The following is a 24,661-nucleotide window of genomic DNA, read 5'->3' on the forward strand; positions in this document are numbered from 1 at the left end:
TTGGGAGAGCTTTATATAGCCCCAATTTCTTAAGTGTCCCTGATGAGATTTGACAGATCATCAATTTAAAGTATTAACCATTTCCTCCCTCCATCAAGGCTGCCTGAACTGTTTTCCAATATTCTCTGCTTTTGCTTCAGATTCCAAGCAAGTACGGGATTTTGCTTTCTTCTCAAAGTGATGTCCTCCAAGGCCGGGGGTGGGTGTGGGTGGGGGGGGGGGGCTGGCAAATGGAGAAATTAGTGTGTAGCTCTCTTTCAAAACACCAGATAAGATAACAGTTGCAACACAGAGAGAGAGAGAGAGAGAGAGAAAGGAAATATCTGTTGGTTCTTTGCCCAGAGTCTACCATCACTTAATGGAGTGAGGTCCTCGGGGAGTAGCTCAGTACTGGCCAGTTGCGCTGCAGGAGAGTGGATGGTCGGCAGACAGAGTGAGAGCAGGAAGACGTTTTACAATCAGACATGTACTGCTCCACAAAGGACTCCTGCAATTTCCTGAGCGGCTCGGAGGGTGAGTGTAATGTCATCACATTTTTCAAACCGTGTCGCCCCTCCACCAACCGACTCCACATCCACCACCTCTCCCGGGCCAGTAATGGAGAAACGGAGCTAAAGGGGTTAACATCTCAAAGTGGTGCTGATGGGTTTAATTACCATTTAAACCCCACTCTAAGGTGTGTGTGTGTGTGTGTGTGTGTTCGTTCAAAACAGACTATTATTTAACAGTCAGATATCAAATGCAACAGAAAGCAAAGCACCAGGAGAACTCAGTAGGCCCAGCAGCATCTATGAAGGAAATGGACAGGCTCTGCGTATGGGCTGGTGAGGATGAAGGTCCAATCTCTATCCAGAGGCAGCCTGTCCGGGAATGGCACTCTGTGCGTGTCAGATCTCAGGGAAAGAAGCCTGGAACAGGAATTCTTGTCTGGCATGCAAGGACCTCTGGAATGTTGGGATGGCTGAGGGATCCAGGCAAGTCGGCCAAGGCTTTGCAACAAGGTTTGGAGGGAGACCTACAGAGGCGTGTGTGTGTTTCCTTAATAATGGATGCCACCTCTTGAAGGTGCCTTCGAAAGGTGCGGAGGGTTGTGCTCATGATAGAGCTGGACAAGACCTTCTGCAACTTCTTACTATCCTGTACATTAGTGCCTCAACACCAGACAGCGAGACAACCAGTCAAAATGCTCTCCACACTGCATCTAGAGTCTTTGGTGACTTAATAGATCTCCTCAAACTCATAATGCTGTACAGCCACTGGCATGCCTTCTTTGTGACTGCATCGGTATGTTGGGCGCAGGATACATCCTCTGAGATGTTGACGCCCAGGAACTTGAAACTGCTCACGCTTTCCACTGCTGATCCCTCAATGAGGACTGGTGTGTGTTCCCCGGACTTCCCCTTCCTGACGTCCACAATTAGTTCTTGCTGATGATGAGTGCAAGGTTAAGCTAATTAAACTGGCAATTAAACGCCTAACTAAATTAATCACTTCTGCAAACACCATGTCTCTATCCCTCCATTCTCTGCACATCCATGAGACTCTTAAACGCCTCTATCATCTCTGCCTCCAGCACCCCTTGCTGCTCATTCTCGGCACCCACCACCCTCTGTGTAAAAAAACCTGCCCTCACATCTCCTATGAAATTACCCCTTGTCACTTTAAATATATACCCTCTAGTATTCGACATTTCAACCCTGGGATACAGATACTGACTGCCTTCTTTATCTGTGATCATCTTATCGGTCTCTGCCAAGCTCCAGTAGAAGAACACTAATTTTGACAGTTAAACCTTATTACTGAAATCACTCTTCTCTATAGCTATGCCTGTAAATATTTCTTTCACATCCTGATTGAAGTATAATGTCTAAAATTGAATGAACACACCCTCAGTGACCACTTTATGAGGTACACCTGTACAGACAGACAGACAGACATACTTTGTTGATCCCGAGGGAAGTTGGGTTTCGTTACAGCCGCACCAACCAAGAATATAGCAATATAGCAATATAAAACCATAAATAATTAAATAATAATAAGTTGATCATGCCAAGTGGAATTAAGTCCAGGACCAGCCTATTGGCTCAGGGTGTCTGACACACCGAGGGAGGAGTTGTAAAGTTTGATGGCCACAGGCAGGAATGACTTCCTATGACGCTTAGTGTTACATCTCGGTGGAATGAGTCTCTGGCTGAATGTACTCCTGTGCCTAACCAGTACATTATGGAGTGGATGGGAGTCATTGTCCAAGATGGCATGCAACTTGGACAGCATCCTCTTTTCAGACACCACCGTCAGAGAGTCCAGTTCCACCCCCACAACATCACTGGCCTTACGAATGAGTTTGTTGATTCTGTTGGTGTCTGCTACCCTCAGCCTGCTGCCCCAGCACATAACAACAAACATGATAGCACTGGCCACCACAGACTCGTAGAACATCCTCAGCATCGTCCGGCAGTTGTTAAAGGACCTCAGTCTCCTCAGGAAGTAGAGACGGCTCTGACCCTTCTTGTAGACAGCCTCAGTGTTCTTTGACCAGTCCAGTTTATTGTCAATTCGTATCCCCAGGTATTTGTAATCCTCCACCATGTCCACACTGACCCCTTGGATGGAAACAGGGGTCACCCGTGCCTTGGCCCTCCTCAGGTCCACCACCAGCTCCTTAGTCTTTTTCACATTAAGCTGCAGATGATTCTGCTCGTACCATGTGACAAAGTTTGCCACCGTAGCCCTGTACTCAGCCTCATCTCCCTTGCTGATGCATCCAACTATGGCAGAGTCATCAGAAAACTTCTGAAGATGGCAAGACTCTGTGCGGTAGTTGAAGTCCGAGGTGTAGATGGTGAAGAGAAAGGGAGACAGGACAGTCCCCTGTGGAGCCCCAGTGCTGCTGGCCACTCTGTCTGACACACAGTGTTGCAAGCACATGTACTGTGGTCTGCCAGTCAGGTAATCAATAATCCATGACACCAGGGAAGCATCCACCTGCATCACTGTCAGCTTCTCACCCAGCAGAGCAGGGTGGATGGTGTTGAACGCACTGGAGAAGTCAAAAAACATGACCCTCACAGTGCTCGCCGGCTTGTCCAGGTGGGCATAGACACAGATCAGCAGGTAGACGATGGCATCCTCAACTCCTAGTCAGGACTGATAGGCGAACTGGAGGGGGTCTAAGTGTGGCCTAACCATAGGCCGCTCATGAACGCCTGCTCATTAATGCAAATATCTAATCAGCCAATCGTGGCTTCAACTCAATGCATAAAAGCATGCAGGCATGGTCTTGTTCAGACCAAACATCAAAATGGTGTAGATATGTGATCTAAGTAACGTTGATTGTTGGTGCCAGATGAGGTGGTTTGAGTCTCTCAGAAAGTGCTGATTTTTCATGCACAGCTGTCTCTAGAGTTTACAGAGATTGGTGCTAGAAACAAAAAATATCAAGTTCTGTGGGTGAAGATGCCTAGTGAATGAGGGAGGTCAGAAGAGAATGGGCAGACTGGTTCAAGCTGACAGGAGGGCGACAGTAGCTCAGATAACCACAGGTTACAGTGGCGTGCAGAAGAGCATCTCTGAACGCACACCATGTTGAACCTTGAACTGGATAGGCTACAGCAGCAGAGGCCTCTTCATATTTCACATCCTCAAAATATAATGTGTAAAACTGAAGGCATTTCTGCAAAGATGGCATAACTAGTCTATTGTACAATTTCAACATCATGGTACAAAAATGTTCTTCTGCACCCCAGCAAAGTTCAGAACAACTTTATTATCAAAGTAAGTACGTTAATCGTCGCCCTATATGTACCACACTGAGATTCAATTTCTTACAGGCATTCACAGGAAAATAAAGAAAAGCAATGGAATTTATGCAAAACTGTAAATAACAAAAACTGACAAACAACCAATGTGTAAAGGCAGAAAAATTCTGCAAATCAGCAAGGTAAATAATGCTGAGGACATGAGTTGTCGAGCCCTTGAAAGTGAGTCTGTAAGTTGCTTCAGTGTCAGAATTTATCCACGCTGGTTCATGAGCCTGATAGTTGAGGGGTGATATCTGTTGCTGAACCCGGTGGTGTGGGACCTGATGGTTGAGGGGTGATAACTGTTCCTGAACCCGGTGGTGTGGGACCTGATGGTTGAGGGGTGATAACTGTTCCTGAACCCGGTGGTGTGGGACCTGATGGTTGAGGGGTGATAACTGTTCCTGAACCCGGTGGTGTGGGACCTGATGGTTGAGGGGTGATAACTGTTGCTGAACCCGGTGGTGTGGGACCTGATGGTTGAGGGGTGATAACTGTTGCTGAACCCGGTGGTGTGGGACCTGATGGTTGAGGGGTGATAACTGTTCCTGAACCCGGTGGTGTGGGACCTGATGGTTGAGGGGTGATAACTGTTCCTGAACCCGGTGGTGTGGGACCTGATGGTTGAGGGGTGATAACTGTTCCTGAACCCGGTGGTGTGGGACCTGATGGTTGAGGGGTGATAACTGTTCCTGAACCCGGTGGTGTGGGACCTGATGGTTGAGGGGTGATAACTGTTCCTGAACCCGGTGGTGTGGGACCTGATGGTTGAGGGGTGATAACTGTTCCTGAACCCGGTGGTGTGGGACCTGATGGTTGAGGGGTGATAACTGTTGCTGAACCCGGTGGTGTGGGACCTGATGGTTGAGGGGTGATAACTGTTGCTGAACCCGGTGGTGTGGGACCTGATGGTTGAGGGGTGATAACTGTTCCTGAACCCGGTGATGTGGGACCTGATGGTTGAGGGGTGATAACTGTTCCTGAACCCGGTGGTGTGGGACCTGATGGTTGAGGGGTGATAACTGTTCCTGAACCCGGTGGTGTGGGACCTGATGGTTGAGTGGTGATTACTGTTGCTGAACCCGGTGGTGTGGGACCTGATGGTTGAGGGGTGATAACTGTTCCTGAACCCGGTGGTGTGGGACCTGATGGTTGAGGGGTGATAACTGTTCCTGAACCCGGTGGTGTGGGACCTGATGGTTGAGGGGTGATAACTGTTGCTGAACCCGGTGGTGTGGGACCTGATGGTTGAGGGGTGATAACTGTTGCTGAACCCGGTGGTGTGGGACCTGATGGCTGAGGGGTGATAACTGTTCCTGAACCTGGTGGTGTGGGACCTGATGGTTGAGGGGTGATAACTGTTGCTGAACCCGATGGTGTGGGACCTGATGGTTGAGGGGTGATAACTGTTCCTGAACCCGATGGTGTGGGACCTGATGGTTGAGTGGTGATTACTGTTCCTGAACCCGGTGGTGTGGGACCTGATGGTTGAGGGGTGATAACTGTTCCTGAACCCGGTGGTGTGGGACCTGATGGTTGAGTGGTGATTACTGTTGCTGAACCCGGTGGTGTGGGACCTGATGGTTGAGGGGTGATAACTGTTCCTGAACCCGGTGGTGTGGGACCTGATGGTTGAGGGGTGATAACTGTTCCTGAACCCGGTGGTGTGGGACCTGATGGTTGAGGGGTGATAACTGTTGCTGAACCCGGTGGTGTGGGACCTGATGGTTGAGGGGTGATAACTGTTCCTGAACCCGGTGGTGTGGGACCTGATGGTTGAGGGGTGATAACTGTTCCTGAACCCGGTGGTGTGGGACCTGATGGTTGAGGGGTGATAACTGTTCCTGAACCCAGTGGTGTGGGACCTGATGGTTGAGGGGTGATAACTGTTCCTGAACCCGGTGGTGTGGGACCTGATGGTTGAGGGGTGATAACTGTTCCTGAACCTGGTGGTGTGGGACCTGATGGTTGAGGGGTGATAACTGTTGCTGAACCCGGTGGTGTGGGACCTGATGGCTGAGTGGTGATAACTGTTCCTGAACCCGGTGGTGTGGGACCTGATGGTTCAGGGGTGATAACTGTTCCTGAACCCGGTGGTGTGGGACCTGATGGTTGAGGGGTGATAACTGTTCCTGAACCCGGTGGTGTGGGACCTGATGGTTGAGGGGTGATAACTGTTCCTGAACCTGGTGGTGTGGGACCTGATGGTTGAGGGGTGATAACTGTTCCTGAACCTGGTGGTGTGGGACCTGATGGTTGAGGGGTGATAACTGTTCCTGAACCCGGTGGTGTGGGACCTGATGGTTAAGGGGTGATAACTGTTCCTGAACCTGGTGGTGTGGGACCTGATGGTTGAGGGGTGATAACTGTTCCTGAACCTGGTGGTGTGGGACCCATGTCTCCTGTACCTCTGCCTGAAGGTCATTGCGAAAAGAGAGCATGGCCTAGATTGTGGGGGTCCTTGATGATGTGTGCTGTCTTCCTATGACAGCACTCCTTGTAAATGTGCTCAATGGTGGGCCGGACTTTGCCCACGATTGGCTGGGCTCCACCACTTTCTGTAGACTATTCCATTCCTGGCCATTGGTGATTGCATACCGGGCCATGATGCAGTCAGTCAGTACACTCTCCACCACACATCTATGGAAGTTTGACAAAGTTTTAAATGACATGCCGAACCTACGCAAACTTTTAAGAAAGTAGAGGTGCCATTGTAAACATGAGAAGGTCTGCAGATGCTGGAAATCCAAGGCAACAAAATGCTGGAGGAACTCAGCAGGTCAGGCAGCATCTGCAAGTGAATAAACCGCTGAAATTTCAGTCCGAGACCCTTCTTCAGGACTTCAACCATTATGATGGCATTTACGTGAGGTGCCCAGGACAGATCTTCTGATATAACACCAGGGAATTTAAAGTTACTGACCCTTTCCACCTAATGGAGCATTGGCTCAGGATCCTCCTGTTTCCCCCTCCTGCAGTAGAAAATCTGCTGTTTGGTTTTGCTGACGTTGAGTGAGAGGTTGTTTTTGTGGCACCATTCAGCCAGATTTTCTTTTCCCTCCGATAAGAAAGCACAAAAATGCCTCCACTTATCAGGCCACTGATGCTGTTCCTCACTCTGGTCGCGTGGGGACCATCTCAAAGGCTTCTTGTGCATTTTTCAAATAACAGACAAAATTGACTTTAGGACTCTCAGTATTGCAAATGGAATTGTTTCTTATTGCCACAGGTACCAAGAAACAGTGAAGAGCTTGTCTTGCACGCTGTTCATACAAAGATCAAATCATTACTCAGTGCATTGAGGTAGAGCAAGGTAAAACAATACAATGCAGAATAAAGTGTAACAGCTGCAGAGAGAGCGCTGTTCAGATAAACAACAAAGTGCAAGATCATAACAAGGTAGACTGTGAGTCCAAGAGACCACATTATTGTGCAAGAGGTCCATTCAATAGTCTGGTAACAGAGGGATAGAAGCTGTCCTTGAGCCTGGTGGTACGTGCTTTCAGGTTTTTGTATCTTCTGCCTGATGGGAAGGGGGAGAAGAGAGAATGGGTGCTCAGCCCCACTTCCTAAAGTCACTGACCATCTCCTTTATCATTGTACTAGCACCAGGGAGAATGCAGGCAAGTCCCGATGCAGGGTCTCAACCCAAAACATCAAGTCAGGTCGAATTTATTGCAAACAAGAGAAAATTTGCAGATGCTAGAAATCCAAGCAACACACACGGAATGTCGGAGGAACGCAGCAGGCCCAGCAGCACATATGGAAAAGAGTACAGTATATAGAAATGAGACAACGTTTCTTCGAACCAAGGTGTAAAGCACAGTAGTACACTTAACACACAATAACTTATGAAGTCAATTGTTTATTCCTCTCCATAGATGCTGCATCGATGAAACTGATGAGCAGTTTCATGTTCCTGGGTGTCAGCATCTCAGAGGGTCTGCCTGCGCTCCAACATAGCAATACAACCACGAAGAAGGCATGACGGAGGCTATGTTTCATTAAGAGTATGAGGAGAATTAGTATATCACCAACGACTTCAGCAAATTTCTACAGATTTACCATGGAGATAATTCGAACAGGTTGCATCACCGTCCGGTATGGAGGGGCCGCTGCACAGGATCGGAAAAAGCTGCAGAAAGTTGTAAACTCAGCCAGCTCCATCGTGGGCACTGGCCTCCCCGGCATCGAGGACACCTCCAAATAGTGACGTCACAAAAAAGATGGTATCTATCACTAAGGACCCCCATCTCCCAGGACAAGACATCTTTTCATTACTGCCGTCAAAGAGCAGGTAACAGGAGCTTTAAGGCACACACTCAGTGATTCAGGGACAGCTTCTTCACCGTCCAATTTCTGAATGGACATTGAGCCCATGAACACCACCTCACTACTTTTTCCCCTCTTTTTTGCTTGACTTATTTAATTTATATTTAAATATATATATTTCTTATTATAATTTATTGATCTTTATTATCATGTATTACAATGTACTGCTGCTGCAAAGCAACAAATTTCACAATATTTGCTGGTGATGTTAAACCCGATTCTAACTCTGAACCTGCTGAGTTCCTGCGGCATTGTGTGTCTGTTGCTCTGAATTTCCAGCATCTATAGAATCCCTTGGGTTTACAAATTCAGGAAAGATGCGCCGGATGTTGGCTGGGATAGAGGGCGGTAGTTACAGACAGAGATTATATTCTCACTGGAGTGTAGAGGAGGATGAAGGTTGACTGTACAGAGGTTTATACAGAGGTAGTTGGGAGTATTTTCCCAGCACATCAGAGTCTAGAGATGTAGGGTATAGGTTTAATGTGAGAGGGGAGAATTTAAAGCGATATTTTGTATTTCTTATTTTTATTTATTTGGAGATATGGTGCAGAAGAGCTGTGCTGCCCAGCCTGTTTAACCCCAGCCTACTAACCGATAGGTGTTTGTACTGTTGGAGGAACTCCGGAACACCCAGAGGAAACCCACACGGTCACGGGGAGAACATGCAAACTCCTCACAGGGGCTGTAGGAGTTGAACTCCGAAGTCCGAGGCCCCCGAGTTGTAATAGAGTTGCACTGACCACTGCACCTCGCTGGCACCCTGAAATGAGGCACGTTTTTCACACAGAGGATGTCAATCTGGAGCTGGCTACTGTCAATGGACATAGTGGAGGCAGGTACAATGACAATACCTGGAATTGGAATTGGTTTATTACTGTCAGGTGCCGAGGTACAGTGAAGAGCTTGTCTTGCGCACTGTTCACACAGACCAGATCATTACTCAGGGTACTGAGGTTTCCCCAAGGTGCGCCAGTTTCCCTTCACTTGCCAAGAACGTGCAGTTCTGTAGGTTAACTGGCTACCATAAATTCCCCCCCCCCCCCCCCCCAGGTATAGAGTTGATGGGAAAGTGGGGAAGTTAAAAAAAAGCAGAATTAATGCAGAATTAGCATATGTGGATGTTTAGCAGTAAGGCAGGCCTCTCTCAACACTGTATCTCACTCTTGCTGCATCTTGAAGAATTCTTGTACCTTTGAAAGCACATTAATGTGATGAAGCCTGGAATTAGATATCAATAGCTGATATTAATAAACTCAAAAGCTGGCTATTTTTAACAAGTCTCTTGGCTGGTGTAAAACATTCTATAGCCAAACAGCTGAGATACAGTTTCCTTTTCTAAGAAATGCAGGTCTAAGTGAGATGGGTCCTAAATTTGAGAATTGAGGAAGGCACATTGTAGCCTGAGAGATTTTGCACTGGGCTTCAGAGAGGACGGGTCAAAATGTCCAGCAGCTGTGCCAGCTGGAGGCTGCCTTATTGTGCTGATGTGACAAACCCACTACAACCAAAGCAGAGATGCTGGAATGCGGATCAGAATCAGGTTTAGTATCACTGGCATATGTCATGAAATTTTTTTTCTGGTAACAGTACATTGCAATAGATAAAAATAAAAAATAAAAGAAATAGATGTGAAAATTAAATTAAATAAGTGTGCAACAAGAGAGAGAGAATAAAAGGAAGAATATTCAGTAAGAGTTCATGGGTTCATTGTCCATTCGGAAATCTGATGGGGGAGAGGAGTAACCTGTTCCTGAGACAGTAAGTGTGGGTCTTCAGGCTCCTATACCTCCTCCCTCATGGTAGCAATGAGAAGAGGGCATGCCCTGGGTGATGAGGGATTCTTAATGATGGAAACTACTTTTCTGAGGCACCTGGATAAAGATGCCCTGGATACTACGCAAGTGCAGCTGGCTGACTTTACAAACTTCCTGCAGATTTTTCCGATCATGTGCAGTGGTCCCTCCATACGAGACGGTGATGCGACCTGTCTGAATGCTCTCCACGTTACATCTGTAGAAGTTTGCTTTAGTCTTTGTTGACATACCACATCTCCTCAAGCTCCTCATGAACTATAGCCGCTGCCCTGCCTTCTTCATAATTGCATCAATACGTTGGGTCCAGGAGAGATGTTCAGAGGAGTTGACACCCAGGACCAATAAACATTCTGCTGGAGGAACTCAGCAGGCCTGGCAGTATCTGTGGAGGGAGAAGGTGGTCAATATTTCAATGTAACTGGGGAGTAGATCTACTATCTCCCACTCTGATAAGTCACACCGGCCAGTCCACACATCTCTGGCAAGTGGGGTGAAATCCAGATGGTCACCGGGAGAACGTGCAAACTCCTTACAGGCAAGACCAGAGATTAAGACTGAGCCAAGGTCATTGACAGGTGGAGTTTATTCTGGAGCAGCGTGAGGAGTTGGGAGGTTAAATGTACTGCAGAAGTATAGTTAATTCCAGGCTCCTTAATGAGCATTGACATACAGGGGGATCTTGGGGTCAAAGTTCATAGCTCCCTGAAAGTGAGCCCACAATATGGGATATGTCTTGCTTGCTTTCATTGATCGGTACAAGTATCAGGAAATCATGACACAACTATATAAAATATTTGGTTAGGTCTCTCTTGGGATATTGCGTGCATTTGTGGTCAGCCTATTACAGGAAGGATGCATAAGCAACACACACAAAATGCTGGTGGAACGCAGCAGGCCAGGCAGCATCTATAGGAAGAAGCACAGTCGATGTTTTGGGCTGAGACCCTTCGTCGGGAGGGTCCTTCGTTCCGATGAAGGGTCTCAGCCCGAAACATTGACTGTGCTTCTTCCTATAGATGCTGCCTGGCCTGCTGTGTTCCACCAGCATTTTGTGCGTGTTGTTTGAATTTCCAGCATCTGACGATTTCCTTGTGTGTACAGGAAGGACGTGGAGCTTGGGAGAGGATGTGGAAGAGGTTCACCAGGATGCAGCCTGGATTAAGGAGAGGTTGGACAGACTTTGATTGTTCTCTCTTGAGCATCAGAGGCTGAGGGAGAGACCTAATCGAAATTGATTAAATTATGAGGGGCATAGATAGGGTGAGGTGATGGAGCTCGTTCCCTCCGCTAGCTTACAGGTCACCCTTGGCCAAGGAGTAGCACCTGCTTAGCCACCCACTCAGGGTCATGGGAAGCCATGGGGGCAGGTGGTGGATGGTCGTATAAGCATATGGTGCAAATCAGAAGTCCTGGTTATGTGACCACTGACACCGGGCAGACAATCTCTGAAGAGTATTGGTAATGGCTGGGGCCACCCGTTCTGCAAAGTCACTGCCCAGAAGAAGGCAATGGCAATTCACTTCTGTAGAAAAATTTGCCAAGAGCAATCACAGTCATGGAAAGACTGTGATCACCCACGTCGTACAACACGGCACATAATGAATGAAAGTGATAGGATAGAATGAGGTTTTATGCCCAGGGTAAAAATGTCAATTATAGAGGACATGCATTCATGGAGAATGGGGATAGTTTTAAAGACGACGTGTGGGCAACTTTTGTTACACGAGGAGTGTGCCTGGAATGGGCTGCCGGGCAAGGGACACAGATTCAATAAAAATGTTTAAGGAGCACTTGGGCCCATGAATATGCAGGAGGCGGAGGATATGAATCATGCACAGGCAGAAGGGAATTATTGTAATTCATCATCATGGTCAGCACAGACATGATGGGCCGAAGAGCCTGTTTCTATAGTGTATTGTTCTACAGTATGTTCTGTGTTCTAACCCCCACTATCCCTGCCCTGGAAAGTGTGTAACAGGAGAGCATAGAGGCAAAACTAGTCTGTATCTAAGCAAAGTGCAATACACACAAAGTGTTGGAGGAACTCAGCAGGTCAGGCAGTATCTATGGAAATAAATAAACAGTCAACATTTCGGGCCGAGACCCTTCATCAGGACTGGAGAGGGAGGGGGAAGATGTCAGGGTAAGAAGGTGGGGGTTCAAACTGGCAGGTGATAGGTGAGGAAAAGCTGGGTGTGTGGGGGAGAGAGGGATGGAGTAAGAAGTGGGCGGTGATAGGCGGAAGAGGTAAAGGCTGGAGAGGAAGGAATCTGATAGGAGAAGACAGTGGACCATGGGAGAAAGGGAAGGAGGAGGTGATAGGCAGGTGAGGAGAAGAGAAGGGGTGAGAGGGGAGCCAGAATGGGGAATGGAAAAAGAGAGAAGGAGGGATGCAGGAGAAATTAAAGGAAAAGAAGGGAGAGGGAGAGATTTGTCTCTAAGCTGCTGTCTGCCTGCTTGGGAACGTTTGGTACTGTAACTAAGCTTTGATTTGTCCTGGAGTGCATAGAAGCTGACACCGGATATCCAAAAGTGGAGATGAGTTCCTTGTCTCTGACAAGCGGAATGCTGTGGCAGGCAGGCATAACTACAGTAAAGTGAAGATGAACGTTGTGTGTCAGAGAGAGCGGCTGCCCACTGTGATGATGCCGTCTTTTGTCCGGCCGATAATGCAGCGAAGTAGATTCAATAGTCAGCGCGTTGTTGCAATGACTAAGCAGTGAGTCAGGATCTGAGGGCCAAAGGATTTAGTCTCCTTCATAATGGGAACTTCTCGCTCTCTGGAGGGCAAGCTATTGACATCGTTGAAAGCTTCTTCAATCCCTTGGGCTCTCGGCAGTAATTGCCTGATTACTATCGACTTCTGTAAAGTGCTCGAGCGCATCTCTCACAAACTAGTGACTTAGAGTCACAGAACAGTGCAGCATAGAAACAGGCCTTTTGGCCCATCTAGTCTGTGCCAAACTATTATTCTGCCAAGTCCTATCAACTTGCACCTGGACCATAGCCCTATGTACCCCTTTCATCCATGTACTTATTCAAACTTCTCTTAAATGCTGCAATCAAACCCTTTTCCCCCACTTCAGCTGGCAGCTCATTCCACACTCTCACCACCTTCTGAGTGAAGAAGTTCCCCCTCAGGTTCCCATTAAATGTTTTACTTTTCACCCTTAACCTGTGACCTCTCGTTCTAGTCTCACCCAACCCCGGTAGAAGAAGCCTCTTGCATTTACCCTATCTATACCCCTCATAATTTCATATACTTCTATCAAATCACCACCCAGTCTCCTATGTCTCAAGGGATAAAGTCCTAACCTATCTAGCCTTTCCCTATAACTTCAGTCCTCAAGTCCCAGCAACATCCTTGTAAATTTCCTCTGCACTCTTTTAATCTTATTTTTATCTAGTTAGGTGACCAGAGCTACAAACAATACTCCAACATCTTGTACAACTTCAAACAAAACATCCAATCTCCTGTACTCAATACTTTGATTTTTGAAGGTCAATGTGCCCCTCTTTACGACTCTATCTACCAGTGACGCCACTTTCAAGGAATTATGGATCTGTATTCCCAGATCCCTCTGTTCTACCACATTCCTCAGTACCCCACTGCTCACTGTGCATTGTGCTACCCTGGATTGTCTTCCCAATATGCAATACCTCATACTTCTATTTAAACATTTTCAGCCCATTTTTCCAGCTGGTCCAGGTTTCTCTGCAAGTTTTGATGGCCTTCCTTTCTATCAAAATACCCCCAAACTTGGAGTCATCCGCAAAGTTGCAGATCCAGTTAACCACATTATCATCCAGATCACAACAAAGGACCCAGCACCGATTCCTGCAGCACTCGACCAGTCAGAAGCCTCTGGTTAGGGAGGTAACCCTCTACTACCACATCTAGCTTCTTCCACAAGGCCAATGTCTGATCCAATTTACCATCTCATTTTGAATGCCAAACAAATGAACCTTCTTAACCAACCTCCCATGCAGGACCTTGTCAAGTGCCTTGTTAAAGTCCATGTAGACAACATCCACTACTTTGCCTTCATCAACTTTCCTGGTAACTTCCTCGAAAAACCTCTATACGATTAGTTAAACATGACCTGCCATGCTGACTATCCCTAATCATTCCCTATCTATCCAAATACATATACAGTATATCCAGTCACTTAGAATACCTTCCAATAATTTACCCACTAGGAATATCAGACTCACAGTCCTATAATTCCCTGGTTTATTCTTAGAGCTTTTCTGAAACAAAGGAACAACATTAGCTATCCTCCAGTTCTGTGTCATCTCACCTGTTTTAAATATCTCTGCTAGGGCCCTTGCAATTTCTCCACAAGCTTTGAGGGAACACTTTGTCAGGCCTTGGAGATTTATCAATCCTAATTTGCCTCAAAATAGCAAACACCTCCTCCCTATAATCTTCATCCGGTTCACGGCCTCACTGCTGCCTTGCCTCTGTGTCCATCTCCCGAGCAGGTACAGATCAAAAAATCCACTTAAGGTCTCCTGCATCTCGTTCAGCTCCACAGATACATAACCATGTTGTGGTTTCATTATAGGAAGGATGTAGAAACCTTTAGAGAGGGTGCAGAGAAGATTTACCTGGATCAGAGAGCCACCTGGTTGAGCAAGCGAGGGCTTTTCTCTCTGGAATGAGCAACCGAAGCCTCTCTAGTGAGGAGATCTTCATTTTCCCGAGTTATTCACATGCCTTCTTTGCCAACTCAAAGTTCAAGACCAGAACTGGGCTCCCGATAAAATCGTTATCAACTGATAAAGTTGTTGCTAACAGTTGAAAGTCAGTCGAAGTTGAATTTATTGCCATACACACAATGCAAAGGGACGATAAAGCAATCTTATTCACAGCAGCAACGCAGCCACAGAGAATCAGATATGCAGCATTCATAAGATTAACAGATTCATTAATTAATTTATTCAGAGACAGTGTGGACTAGGCCCTTCCAAGCCTCCGAGCCACTCTGCTTAGCAATGCCTAATCATGGGACATTATACAATGACCAATTAACTTACCCAGCAGTATGTCTTTGGACTGACGGTGAAATCAGAGAATCCGGAGGAAACCCACACAGTCATGGGGAGGACATACAGGAAGCGGCAGGATTTGAACATGATTGCTGGAACTGTAAAGCATTGTGCTAACCACTACCCCACCGCCACCCCATACACAATTTTTTTAAGGATGCAAAGTGATCACAGTGTTACTGAAGTGAGGTAAAGATAAGTGACGTGCAGCTGGATGAACAGTCAAATGAAAGTAGCTGTCCCTGAACCTGGTGGTGTGGGACTTCAGGCTTCTGTACCTCCTGCCCCATGGTAGCTGTTAGAAGATGGCATGGCCCAGATGCTGGGGACCTTTGATAATGGATATTGCCTTCTTGAGGCAGCGTCTCGGTTGACGAATTCCCAATGGTGCAGAGGGATGTCCCCGTGATAGACCAGGTTGGGATAACTACTCTCTGCAGCCCTTTATGTTCCTGTACAGTGGAAGTGCCATTTCCTGCCATGATGAAACCAGTTAGAAAGCTTGCAAATGCACTTGGAGCAATTTGTTAGCAGTTTAGGTCCAGATTTATTTATTAATCATGTGCACATCAAAAGGTTTAGTGAAATGTGTCGTTTGCGTTAAAAACCAACGTGTGGTAAACTATGTATACCTGTCTGGACATGCCCCTCTGCTGACTGCTCCTGTGGCTCCTCTCACAGACCCCTGTATAAAGGCGATTGGAGGCACTGCTCCTCCCTCAGTCTTCAGCATGTCGTGCTCCCTTTTGCTGTTAATAAAAGCCTATCGTTCACTTCCAGTCTGCAAGAGTTATTGATGGTGCATCACAACACAATATGAGAATGAGCTGCGGGCTGCCCACAAGTGTCACCACACACTCAGTAAACAGTAGAACATACCCATAATTGTACACAATACTCTAAATTTGGCCTTATCAAAAGTAAAAAGATTTGTGTACAGTTCTGGTCACCAAATTATAGGAAAGATGTCAACAAAATAGAGAGAGTACAGAGAAGATTTACTAGAATGTTACCTGGCTTTCAGCACCTAAGTTACAGAGAAAGGTTGAACAAGTTAGGTCTTTATTCTTTGGAGTGTAGAAGGTTGAGGGGGGATGATAGACGTATTTAAAATTATGAAGGGGATAGATAGAGTTGACATGGATAGGCTTTTTCCATTGAGAGTAGGGGAGATTCAAACAAGAGGACATGAGTTGAGAGTTAGGGGGCAAAAGTTTAAGGGTAACACGAGGGAGGAATTTCTTTACTCAGAGAGTGGTAGCTGTGTGGAACGAGCTTCCAGTAGAAGTGGTAGAGGCAGGTTCGATATTGTCATTTAAAGTAAAATTGGATAGGTATATGGACAGGAAAGGAATGGAGGGTTATGGGCTGAGTGCAGGTCGGTGGGACTAGGTGAGAGTAAGCATTCAGCACGGAGTAGAAGGGCCGAGATGGCCTGTTTCCATGCTGTAATTGTTATATGGTTATAATGCTTGGCAAAACAGCAGGCCATGGTAGCAACAATAACGGGGAGCGTGGCGTTTACCATGATGCTATGGCAACTCAGGGCGTCAGAGTTCAGAGTTCAATTCTAAAGCTCTCTTTAAAGAGTTTGTTAATTCTCCCCATGACCCCATGGGTTTCCTCCAAGTCCTCCGTTTTCCTCCCACCTTCCGAAGATATACCAGCTGGTAGGTTGACTGGTCATTGTGATTAGTCTAGGGTTAGATAGGTGGGTTGCTGGGTGACGCGGTTCGTTGGGCTCTCCCTCCACCACCATTCCCGCTCCCACACACAGATAGACTTCCAGCCCTAGGGCAGGCCACCCCCAGAATGTTAAATTTAGCATGATTGGAGACATCCCACACCTCCTTAAGCTTTTAGAAAGAATCTGAATCAGGATTCATATCACTGACATGTGTCATGAAATCTGTTGTCTTGTGGCAGCAATACAGCTATAAAGAACTATAAACTACAATTAGAAATGTATATTTTATTTTAATTTATTTAAAGATGCAGCGTGGGACCAGCTTGTCTGGCCCCTTTGAGCCACTCAGCCTAGCAACCTATCTATTTACTTACGGCCCTTTATGGTGCTTAGGGCAGCAATGAAGGTCTTCCATCTCTGTCCGTCCATACTGTCACGTGCATATAAAGAAGGATTCTTCATTGCTGTTTCCGCTACAATTTTTTTTTTGACCAGCCAGGGTCGTTAGCCTTGAGATGAGCCCCTGGACATGGAGGACCGGTGGACCACTCGTAGTCTTTGCCCTGTTTGGCATGGGTGACTGAGGCACCATCAATAACTCTCTCTCAGACGTAAAGGCGAGATATCGGCTTTTATTGACTGGAAGAAGGAACAAGCAGTGGTTGACCACCATACTACATCCTGGAGACAGAGAGGCCGGGCCAGATCGCCTTTATACCGGGGTCAGTGGGAGGATCCACAGGAGCAGTCAGCAGGGGGCGGGTTCAGACAGGTATATGTAGTTCACCACAGTGACCCTACCAAGAGCTAGTGCACAAGGGCCTGACTCGAGCCAACATAGCTCTCTGGGTCTTTGACGCTGACAAGCCTACAGCAAGGTTGTGATCCTCTTGGAGGAACCCACCTATTTAATCACAGCCTAATCACGGGACGGGTTACACTGACCAATTAACCTACTAACCAGTACGTCCTTGGACTGCTGGAGGAAACTGGAGCACCCGGAGGAAACCCACAAGCACACATGAAGGAACATACAAACTTGCAGACAGAATTAAACTCCGAACTTCAACAGCCCGAGCTGTAATTGTGTTCCGTTAACCACTACAGCTACCGTGGTGCCCCAGTAGATTTTTTAAAAATTAACTTAAATAAGTAATGCAAAAAAAGAGAAAGAGAAAAAAAAAGTGAAAATAGTGTTGACGGGTTCATTGTCCATGCAGGTTGATGGTGGTGGGAAACACTGAGTGCGTGTCTCCAGGCTCCTGGATCCCCTCGTTGATGTGAAGGGGGCATGTTCTGTAGAGAAAATTAGAGGAACTGGCTCGCCTTCTTCAGGAACACTCAGCACTTACGAACTGTGAGTGGGTGCCAGCTTGTAACTTGACGTGGTTCTGTTTCTAGATCCTCAATCTCGCAATTACATGCCAACCTTTCTCCATTATTTATGCATAGAAGCCCCTAGAGGAGGCTTGCACTCGATCCCTTAATGAACTCTCAACAAACACATGTTGTATTTAAATTTATATGTCGAGTGTACGTCGAAATATCGAAGCATATGGTGAAATGTGGCGTTTGTGTCAACAGCCCACACAGTCCAAGGATGTGCCCCCAAGTGTCACCCATGCTTCTGGCATCAGTGTAGCACGCCCACAACCTACTAACCCTCACCTTGACTCGTATGTCTTTGTAATGTGGGAGCAAACCGTAGCACCCAAAGGAGACCCACACGATCGCGGGGTGAGCGCATGAACTCCTTCCTGACAGCGGTGGGAATTGAAACCCAGTCGCTAGCGCTGTAAATCTTTCCGCTAACTGTGGTGCCCTTCATCCTTGATATTTGCATTGATTATTTTCGGGGAATATTAGAAACCCTCCCCCACGTGCCTCCAAGTATAAGGGGGCTTTGGGGAAGACGTCCAAACATTTGGACAGAGAAATTACCTTTAAGAAGGACTTAATTTCTCTGAGCAAATTTCTGTGACTCTGTAAGACCCTGGTTAGATCACACTTGGATTATGGTGTTCAACTCTGGTCACCTAAGGATGTGGAAGCTCTGGAGAGGGTGCAGAGGAGTTTTACCAGGGTGCTGCCTGGATTACAGAGCATGTCTTATGAGCGACCTAGGGCATTTGTCTTTGGGGCAAAGGAGGATGAGAGGTGACTTGATAGAAGTGTACAAGGTGATAAAGGTATACATTGAGTGGACAGCCAGAGACTATTTCCCAAGGCCGAGATGACTAATATGAAGGGGTACCCAATTTCCCCTCGGGATCAATAAAGTATGTCTGTCTGTCTGGGTATAATTTTAAGGTGATAGGAGGAAAGTATAATGTGGGTTTTACTCAGAGTGGTGGGTGCATGAAGGGTATTTAAGATATTCTTAGAAAGGCTCATGGGTGATGGAAAAATGGGCTGTGCGAGGGAAACTCCACCGTGGAGGGTCCCAAGCCTGACTGCCAAAGGAGGAGGGTTGGGTGCAGGTCCTGCAACCCCATCCCATAAAACCCAGCGCAACAGAAGCTCCTCATTCCCGAAGAATGGTCTTCGAAGATGGGCTTCACCGGGAAGCACATTGAAAGACTGGCCCAGGATAGAGGACTCTGGCGAGCTGCTATCGGAGGTCTTTGTCCCAGTGGGGGTGAGGGGCTTAAGAAGAAGGTGTGGGAGGGAAGGTTTAGATTGATCTTTGTGTAGGTTAAAAGGTCAGTATACCACTGCGGGCCGAAAAGCCTGTACTGTGCTGTACTGTCCCATATTCTATGTTGAAGTGGGATACAGAAATTGAGGGAGATGTGTTCAGACTGAGAGTTGTTCTGTGTTCTGTGGTCAATGTTCTGTGCTGTATGGGAGTTGTTCTGTGTTCTATGGTCAATGTTCTGTGCTGTATGGGAGTTGTTCTGTGTTCTACGGTCAATGTTCTGTGCTGTATGGGAGTTGTTCTGTGTTCTACGGTCAATGATCTGTGCTGTATGGGAGTTGTTCTGTGTTCTACAGTCAATGTTCTGTGCTGTATGGGAGTTGTTCTGTGTTCTGTGGTCAATGTTCTGTGCTGTATGGGAGTTGTTCTGTGTTCTGTGGTCAATGTTCTGTGCTGTATGGGAGTTGTTCTGTGTTCTGTGGTCAATGTTCTGTGCTGTATGGGAGTTGTTCTGTATTCTACGGTCAACGTTCTGTGTTCTATGGGAGTTGTTCTGTGTTCTACGGTCAATGTTCTGTGCTGTATGGGAGTTGTTCTGTGTTCTACGGTCAATGTTCTGTGCTGTATGGGAGTTGTTCTGTGTTCTACGGTCAATGTTCTGTGCTGTATGGGAGTTGTTCTGTGTTCTACGGTCAATGTTCTGTGCTGTATGGGAGTTGTTCTGTATTCTACGGTCAACGTTCTGTGTTCTATGGGAGTTGTTCTGTGTTCTACGGTCAATGTTCTGTGCTGTATGGGAGTTGTTCTGTGTTCTACGGTCAATGTTCTGTGCTGTATGGGAGTTGTTCTGTGTTCTACGGTCAATGTTCTGTGCTGTATGGGAGTTGTTCTGTGTTCTACGGTCAATGTTCTGTGCTGTATGGGAGTTGTTCTGTGTTCTACGGTCAATGTTCTGTGCTGTATGGGAGTTGTTCTGTATTCTACGGTCAACGTTCTGTGTTCTATGGGAGTTGTTCTGTGTTCTACGGTCAATGTTCTGTGCTGTATGGGAGTTACAATTCTACTGAAACATCATTAATCTCACTATGAGCTGCAGAGTCAGCATTTAGCTTCCTGTTTTATGTCAACGTTCTGGAGACTCTGGCTGTTTTTATAACTCTGAGTAACTTATTTACGGAGGAATTCTTTCATCGGTGCTGGGCGCACACAGTGTTGAGCTGTGTGCAGTGAACGGTCCGTTTGTGGGCCAGCTCATTAGGCATGCAAGGAACATGAGAAGACCAGACACACAAACAAACACCAGAAGCCAGCAACCTCCAGCCACCCCCTCCCCCCTGCCCAGACAGCAGCCCCTCCCGCAAAGGGAACTGTGTAGGAAACTGAGAGCAGATGTAATGTTGGTTTATTGTTACTGTACACTCAAACTGTGTCAGAGCTGTTGAGGCATCATCCAGAGCACTGTTTGCAATACAGACCTTTCCTCACCTGCCTTTGACATGGCCGTCTGCTTTCCCAAGAGCTATTTTTATAATTTTTCGCACTTCCTAACCAGGCCACACAAAAAAAAATACAGTTGCTGGTTTCCCGTTGCCAATCTGTAGCAGGCTGGACACTAAAAGCAGAAGATGCAAAGGCTGTCAAAACCCTTCTGGTTTCTTCTGAGAGAACAGCAAACATTTACTGACACGGACAGCCCACGATACTGACTGGATCAGAATCAGAATCTGGCATACGTGGTGAAATGTAGTGTTGTTCTGCAGCAGTAGTACAGTGCTAAACATAATAATACAAACTTTGAATTATAACAAGTATGTACACTGTATATGAAGAAAATTAAATTAAATATGTTGTGCAGAAACAGAGGGGAAAATACTGAGGTGGTGTTCATGGGTTCACTGTCCACTGAGAAATCTGATGGGGGAGGGGAAGAAGCTGTTCCTGAAACATTGAGTGGGTGCCTTCAGGCTCCTGTACCTCCTCCCTGATGGTTGCAATGAGAAGAGGGCATGTCCTGAGTGATGGGATCCTAAATGATGGAGATATTCTGGAGATATCCGCCTTTCAAGATGTCCTCGATTGTGGGGAGGCCAGTGCACACGATGAAGGTGGCTGAGTTTGCAACTCCCTGCACCTTTTCCTGATCCTGTGTGGTGGCCCCTCTAGACCAGGTTGCAACTTAGAAACATAGAAAACCTACAGCACTATTCAGGCCCTTCGGCCCACAAAGTTGTGCCTCCACCAACGTTGTCCGCAGCCCATTCCACACACTCACGACTCTCTGAGTAAAAAACTTACCCCTGACATCTCCTCTGTACCTGCTTCCAAGCACCTTAAACCTGTGTCCTCTTGTGGCAATCATTTCAGCCCTAGGAAAAAGCCTCTGACCATCCACACGATTAATGCCTCTCATCTTCTTCTACACCTCTATCAGGTCACCTCTCATCCTCCGTCGCTCCAAGGAGAAAAGGCCGAGTTCACTCAACCTGTTTTCATAAGGCATGCTCCCCAATCCAGGCAACATCCTTGTAAATTTCCTCTGCACCCTTTCTATGGCTTTCACATTTTTCCTGTAGTGAGGCGACCAGAACTGAGCACAGTACTCCAAGTGGGGTCTGACCAGGGTTCTATATAGCTGCAACTTGTTTGAATGTTCTCCATGATGCATAGAAATATGTGAGCATCTTCAATCATAATATGATCAAATTCACCCTGAAATTTGAGAAGGATCAGTATTACAGTGGAGCAAAGGGAATTACAGAGGCATGAGAGAGAAGTTGGCCAGAGTTGATTGGAAAAGAACACTGGCAGAGATGAAAGCAGAGCAGCAACGGCTGAAATTTCTGGAAGCAATTTAGAAGGCGCAGAATATATACATCCCAAAGAGGAAGAAGGATTCTAAAGAAAAGATGACACAGCCATGGCTAAAGGGGAAGTCAAAGCCATTATAAAAGCCAAAGAGAGGGCATATAATAGAGCAAAAAATAGTGGGAAGATAGAGGATTGGGAAGCTTTTAAAAACCTACAGAAGGAACTAAAAAAGTCATTAAGAAGCTAAAGATGGAATACGAATGTAAGCTAGCCAAGAATGTTAAAGAGGATACCAAAAGTTTCTTCAGATACATAATGTGAAAAAGAGAGGTGAGAGTGGATATCGGACCACTGGAGAATGACGCTGGAGAGGTAGTAATGGGAGACAATGAAATGGCGGACGAACTGAATAAGCATTTTGCATCAGTCTTCACTGTGGAAGACACTGGCAGTATGGTGGAAGTTCCAGGTGTCGGGGGCATGCAGAGTATGACATTACCATAACTAGAGAGAATGTTCTTGAGAAACTGAGATGTTTAAGGTAGAATTGTTAACTCACCTGGACCAGATGGTACACGCCAGGGTTCTGAAAGAGGGGGCTGAAGAGATTATGGAGGCATTGGTAATGATCTTCCAAGAATCACTAGATTCTGGAATGGTTCCGGAAGACTGGGAAGTTACAAATGTCACTCCATTCTTCGGTAAGGGAGAGAGGTAGAAGAAAGGAAACTATAAGCCGGTTACTCTGACCTCAGTGGTTGGGAAGATATTGGAGTCGATTATTAAGGATGACATCGCAGGGTACTTTGAGTTACATGATAAAATAGGCCATAGTGGGCATGGTTTCATCAAGGGAAAATCTTGCCTGACAAATCTGCTGGAATTCTTTGAAGAAATAACAAGCAGGATTGACAAAGGAGAATCAGTTCATGTTGTGTAAATGGATTTTCAGAAGGCTTCTGTCAAGGTGCCACACAAGGCTCCTTACCATGGGCTCATAGCTTGTTGTTACAGGAAAGATTCTAGCATGGATAAAGCAGTGGCTGGTTGGCAGGAGGCAAAGAGTGGGAAAAAAGAGAATTTACAAGGATGTTACCTGGATTGGGGAGCATGCCTTATGAAAATAGGTTTAAGTGAACTTGGCCTTTTCTCTTTGGAGTGACGGAAGATGAGAGGTGACTTTATAAAGGTGTATAAGATGATGAGAGGCATTGATAGTCAGATGCTTTTTCCTAGGGCTGAAATGGCTAACATGAGGGGGCATAGTTTTAAGGTGCTTGGAAGTAGGTACAAGGAGGATGTCAGAGGTAAGTTTTTCACACAATGGTTTGGGCATGGAATGCACTGCCAGCAACGGTGGTAAAGGTGGATACAATGGGGTCTTTTAAGAGACTGGGTACATGGAGCTTAGAAAAATGGAGGGCTATGTGGTAGGGGAATTGTACACAGCCTCTAGAGTAGGTTACATGGTTGGCACAACATTGTGGGGTGAAGGACCTGTTCTATATTAAAGGGAGCCTTTTCTGGTTGGCTGCTGGTGACTGGAGGTGTTTCACAGGAGTCTGTCTTGGGACCGATTCATTTTAAATTATATGTCAATGATCTGGATGTTGGAATTGAAAGCTTTGTTGCCAAGTTTGAGGATGATATAAAGATAGAACATAGGGGCAGGTGGTTTTGAGTAAATTGAGAGGCTACAGAAGGACGTAGACAGATTAGGAGAATGGGCGAAGAAGTGGCAGATTGAATACAGTGTCGGGAAGTGGATGGTCGTGCACTTTTGTAGAACAAACAAAAGGGTTGACTATTTTCTAAGTGGAGAGAAAATTAAAAAACTGAGACACAAAGGGACTTGGGAGATCTTGTGCAGGATTTCCTAAAGGTTAGTTTGAAAATTGGGCCCCATATCTTAGAAAGGATGTGTTGTCATTGGAGAGAGTCCAGAGGAAGTTCACAAGAATGATCCTGGGAATGAAGGGGTTAACATATGAGTAGCATTTGGCAGCTTTGGGCCTGTACTCACTGGAATTTAGAAGAATGAGGGGGAATCTCATTAAAACCTATTGAATGTTGAAAGGACTAGACAGGGTGGATGCAGAAAGGATGTTTCCTGTGGTGGGGGTATCCTGAACTAGAGGGCACAGCCTCAAAATGGAGGGGCCACCTTTTAGAACAGAGGTAAGGAAGAATATTTTTAGCCAGAGAGTAGTGAAACTGTAGAATGCTTTGCCACAGACTGCAGCAGAGTCCAAATCCGTGGGTATATTTAAGGTGAAAGTGGATGGTTTCCTGATCGGTCAGAGCTCCAAAGGATGTGACAGGAAGGTGGGTGTACGGGGTCTGAGTGGAATCCGGGATCAGCCATGATGGAATGGCGGAGCAGGCTCAATGGACTGACTGGCCTAATTCTGCTCCTATATCTTATGGTCGTATGGTCAATGTTAGCATTCATTTCAAGAGGACACGAATATAAAAGCAAGGATGTAACGTTGAGACACTTTAAAGAACCAGTGAGGCATCACTTGGA

General features: G+C 46.4%; 1 protein-coding gene across 4 annotated transcripts in view; it reads left to right on the plus strand.

The window, feature by feature from the left end:
- The first annotated feature begins 376 nt into the window (after positions 1-376).
- The window catches only part of phactr2 (phosphatase and actin regulator 2), a 189,986-nt gene continuing 165,701 nt past the window's right edge, over positions 377-24,661 (plus strand). Inside the window, exon 1 of one of the 4 annotated variants that reach the window (XM_073050411.1) lies at positions 377-513. In XM_073050411.1, the coding sequence (XP_072906512.1) occupies positions 465-513 (49 nt within the window). In that variant the 5' untranslated portion in view covers positions 377-464. Of the gene's footprint in view, positions 514-17,943; positions 18,046-24,661 lie in introns of those variants that run through there. The other 3 variants (XM_073050407.1, XM_073050409.1, XM_073050412.1) reach the window with 3 other exon arrangements.

The sequence above is a fragment of the Hemitrygon akajei genome, chromosome 7 (genome assembly GCF_048418815.1).
Source record: "Hemitrygon akajei chromosome 7, sHemAka1.3, whole genome shotgun sequence".
Classification (NCBI taxonomy): domain Eukaryota; kingdom Metazoa; phylum Chordata; class Chondrichthyes; order Myliobatiformes; family Dasyatidae; genus Hemitrygon; species Hemitrygon akajei.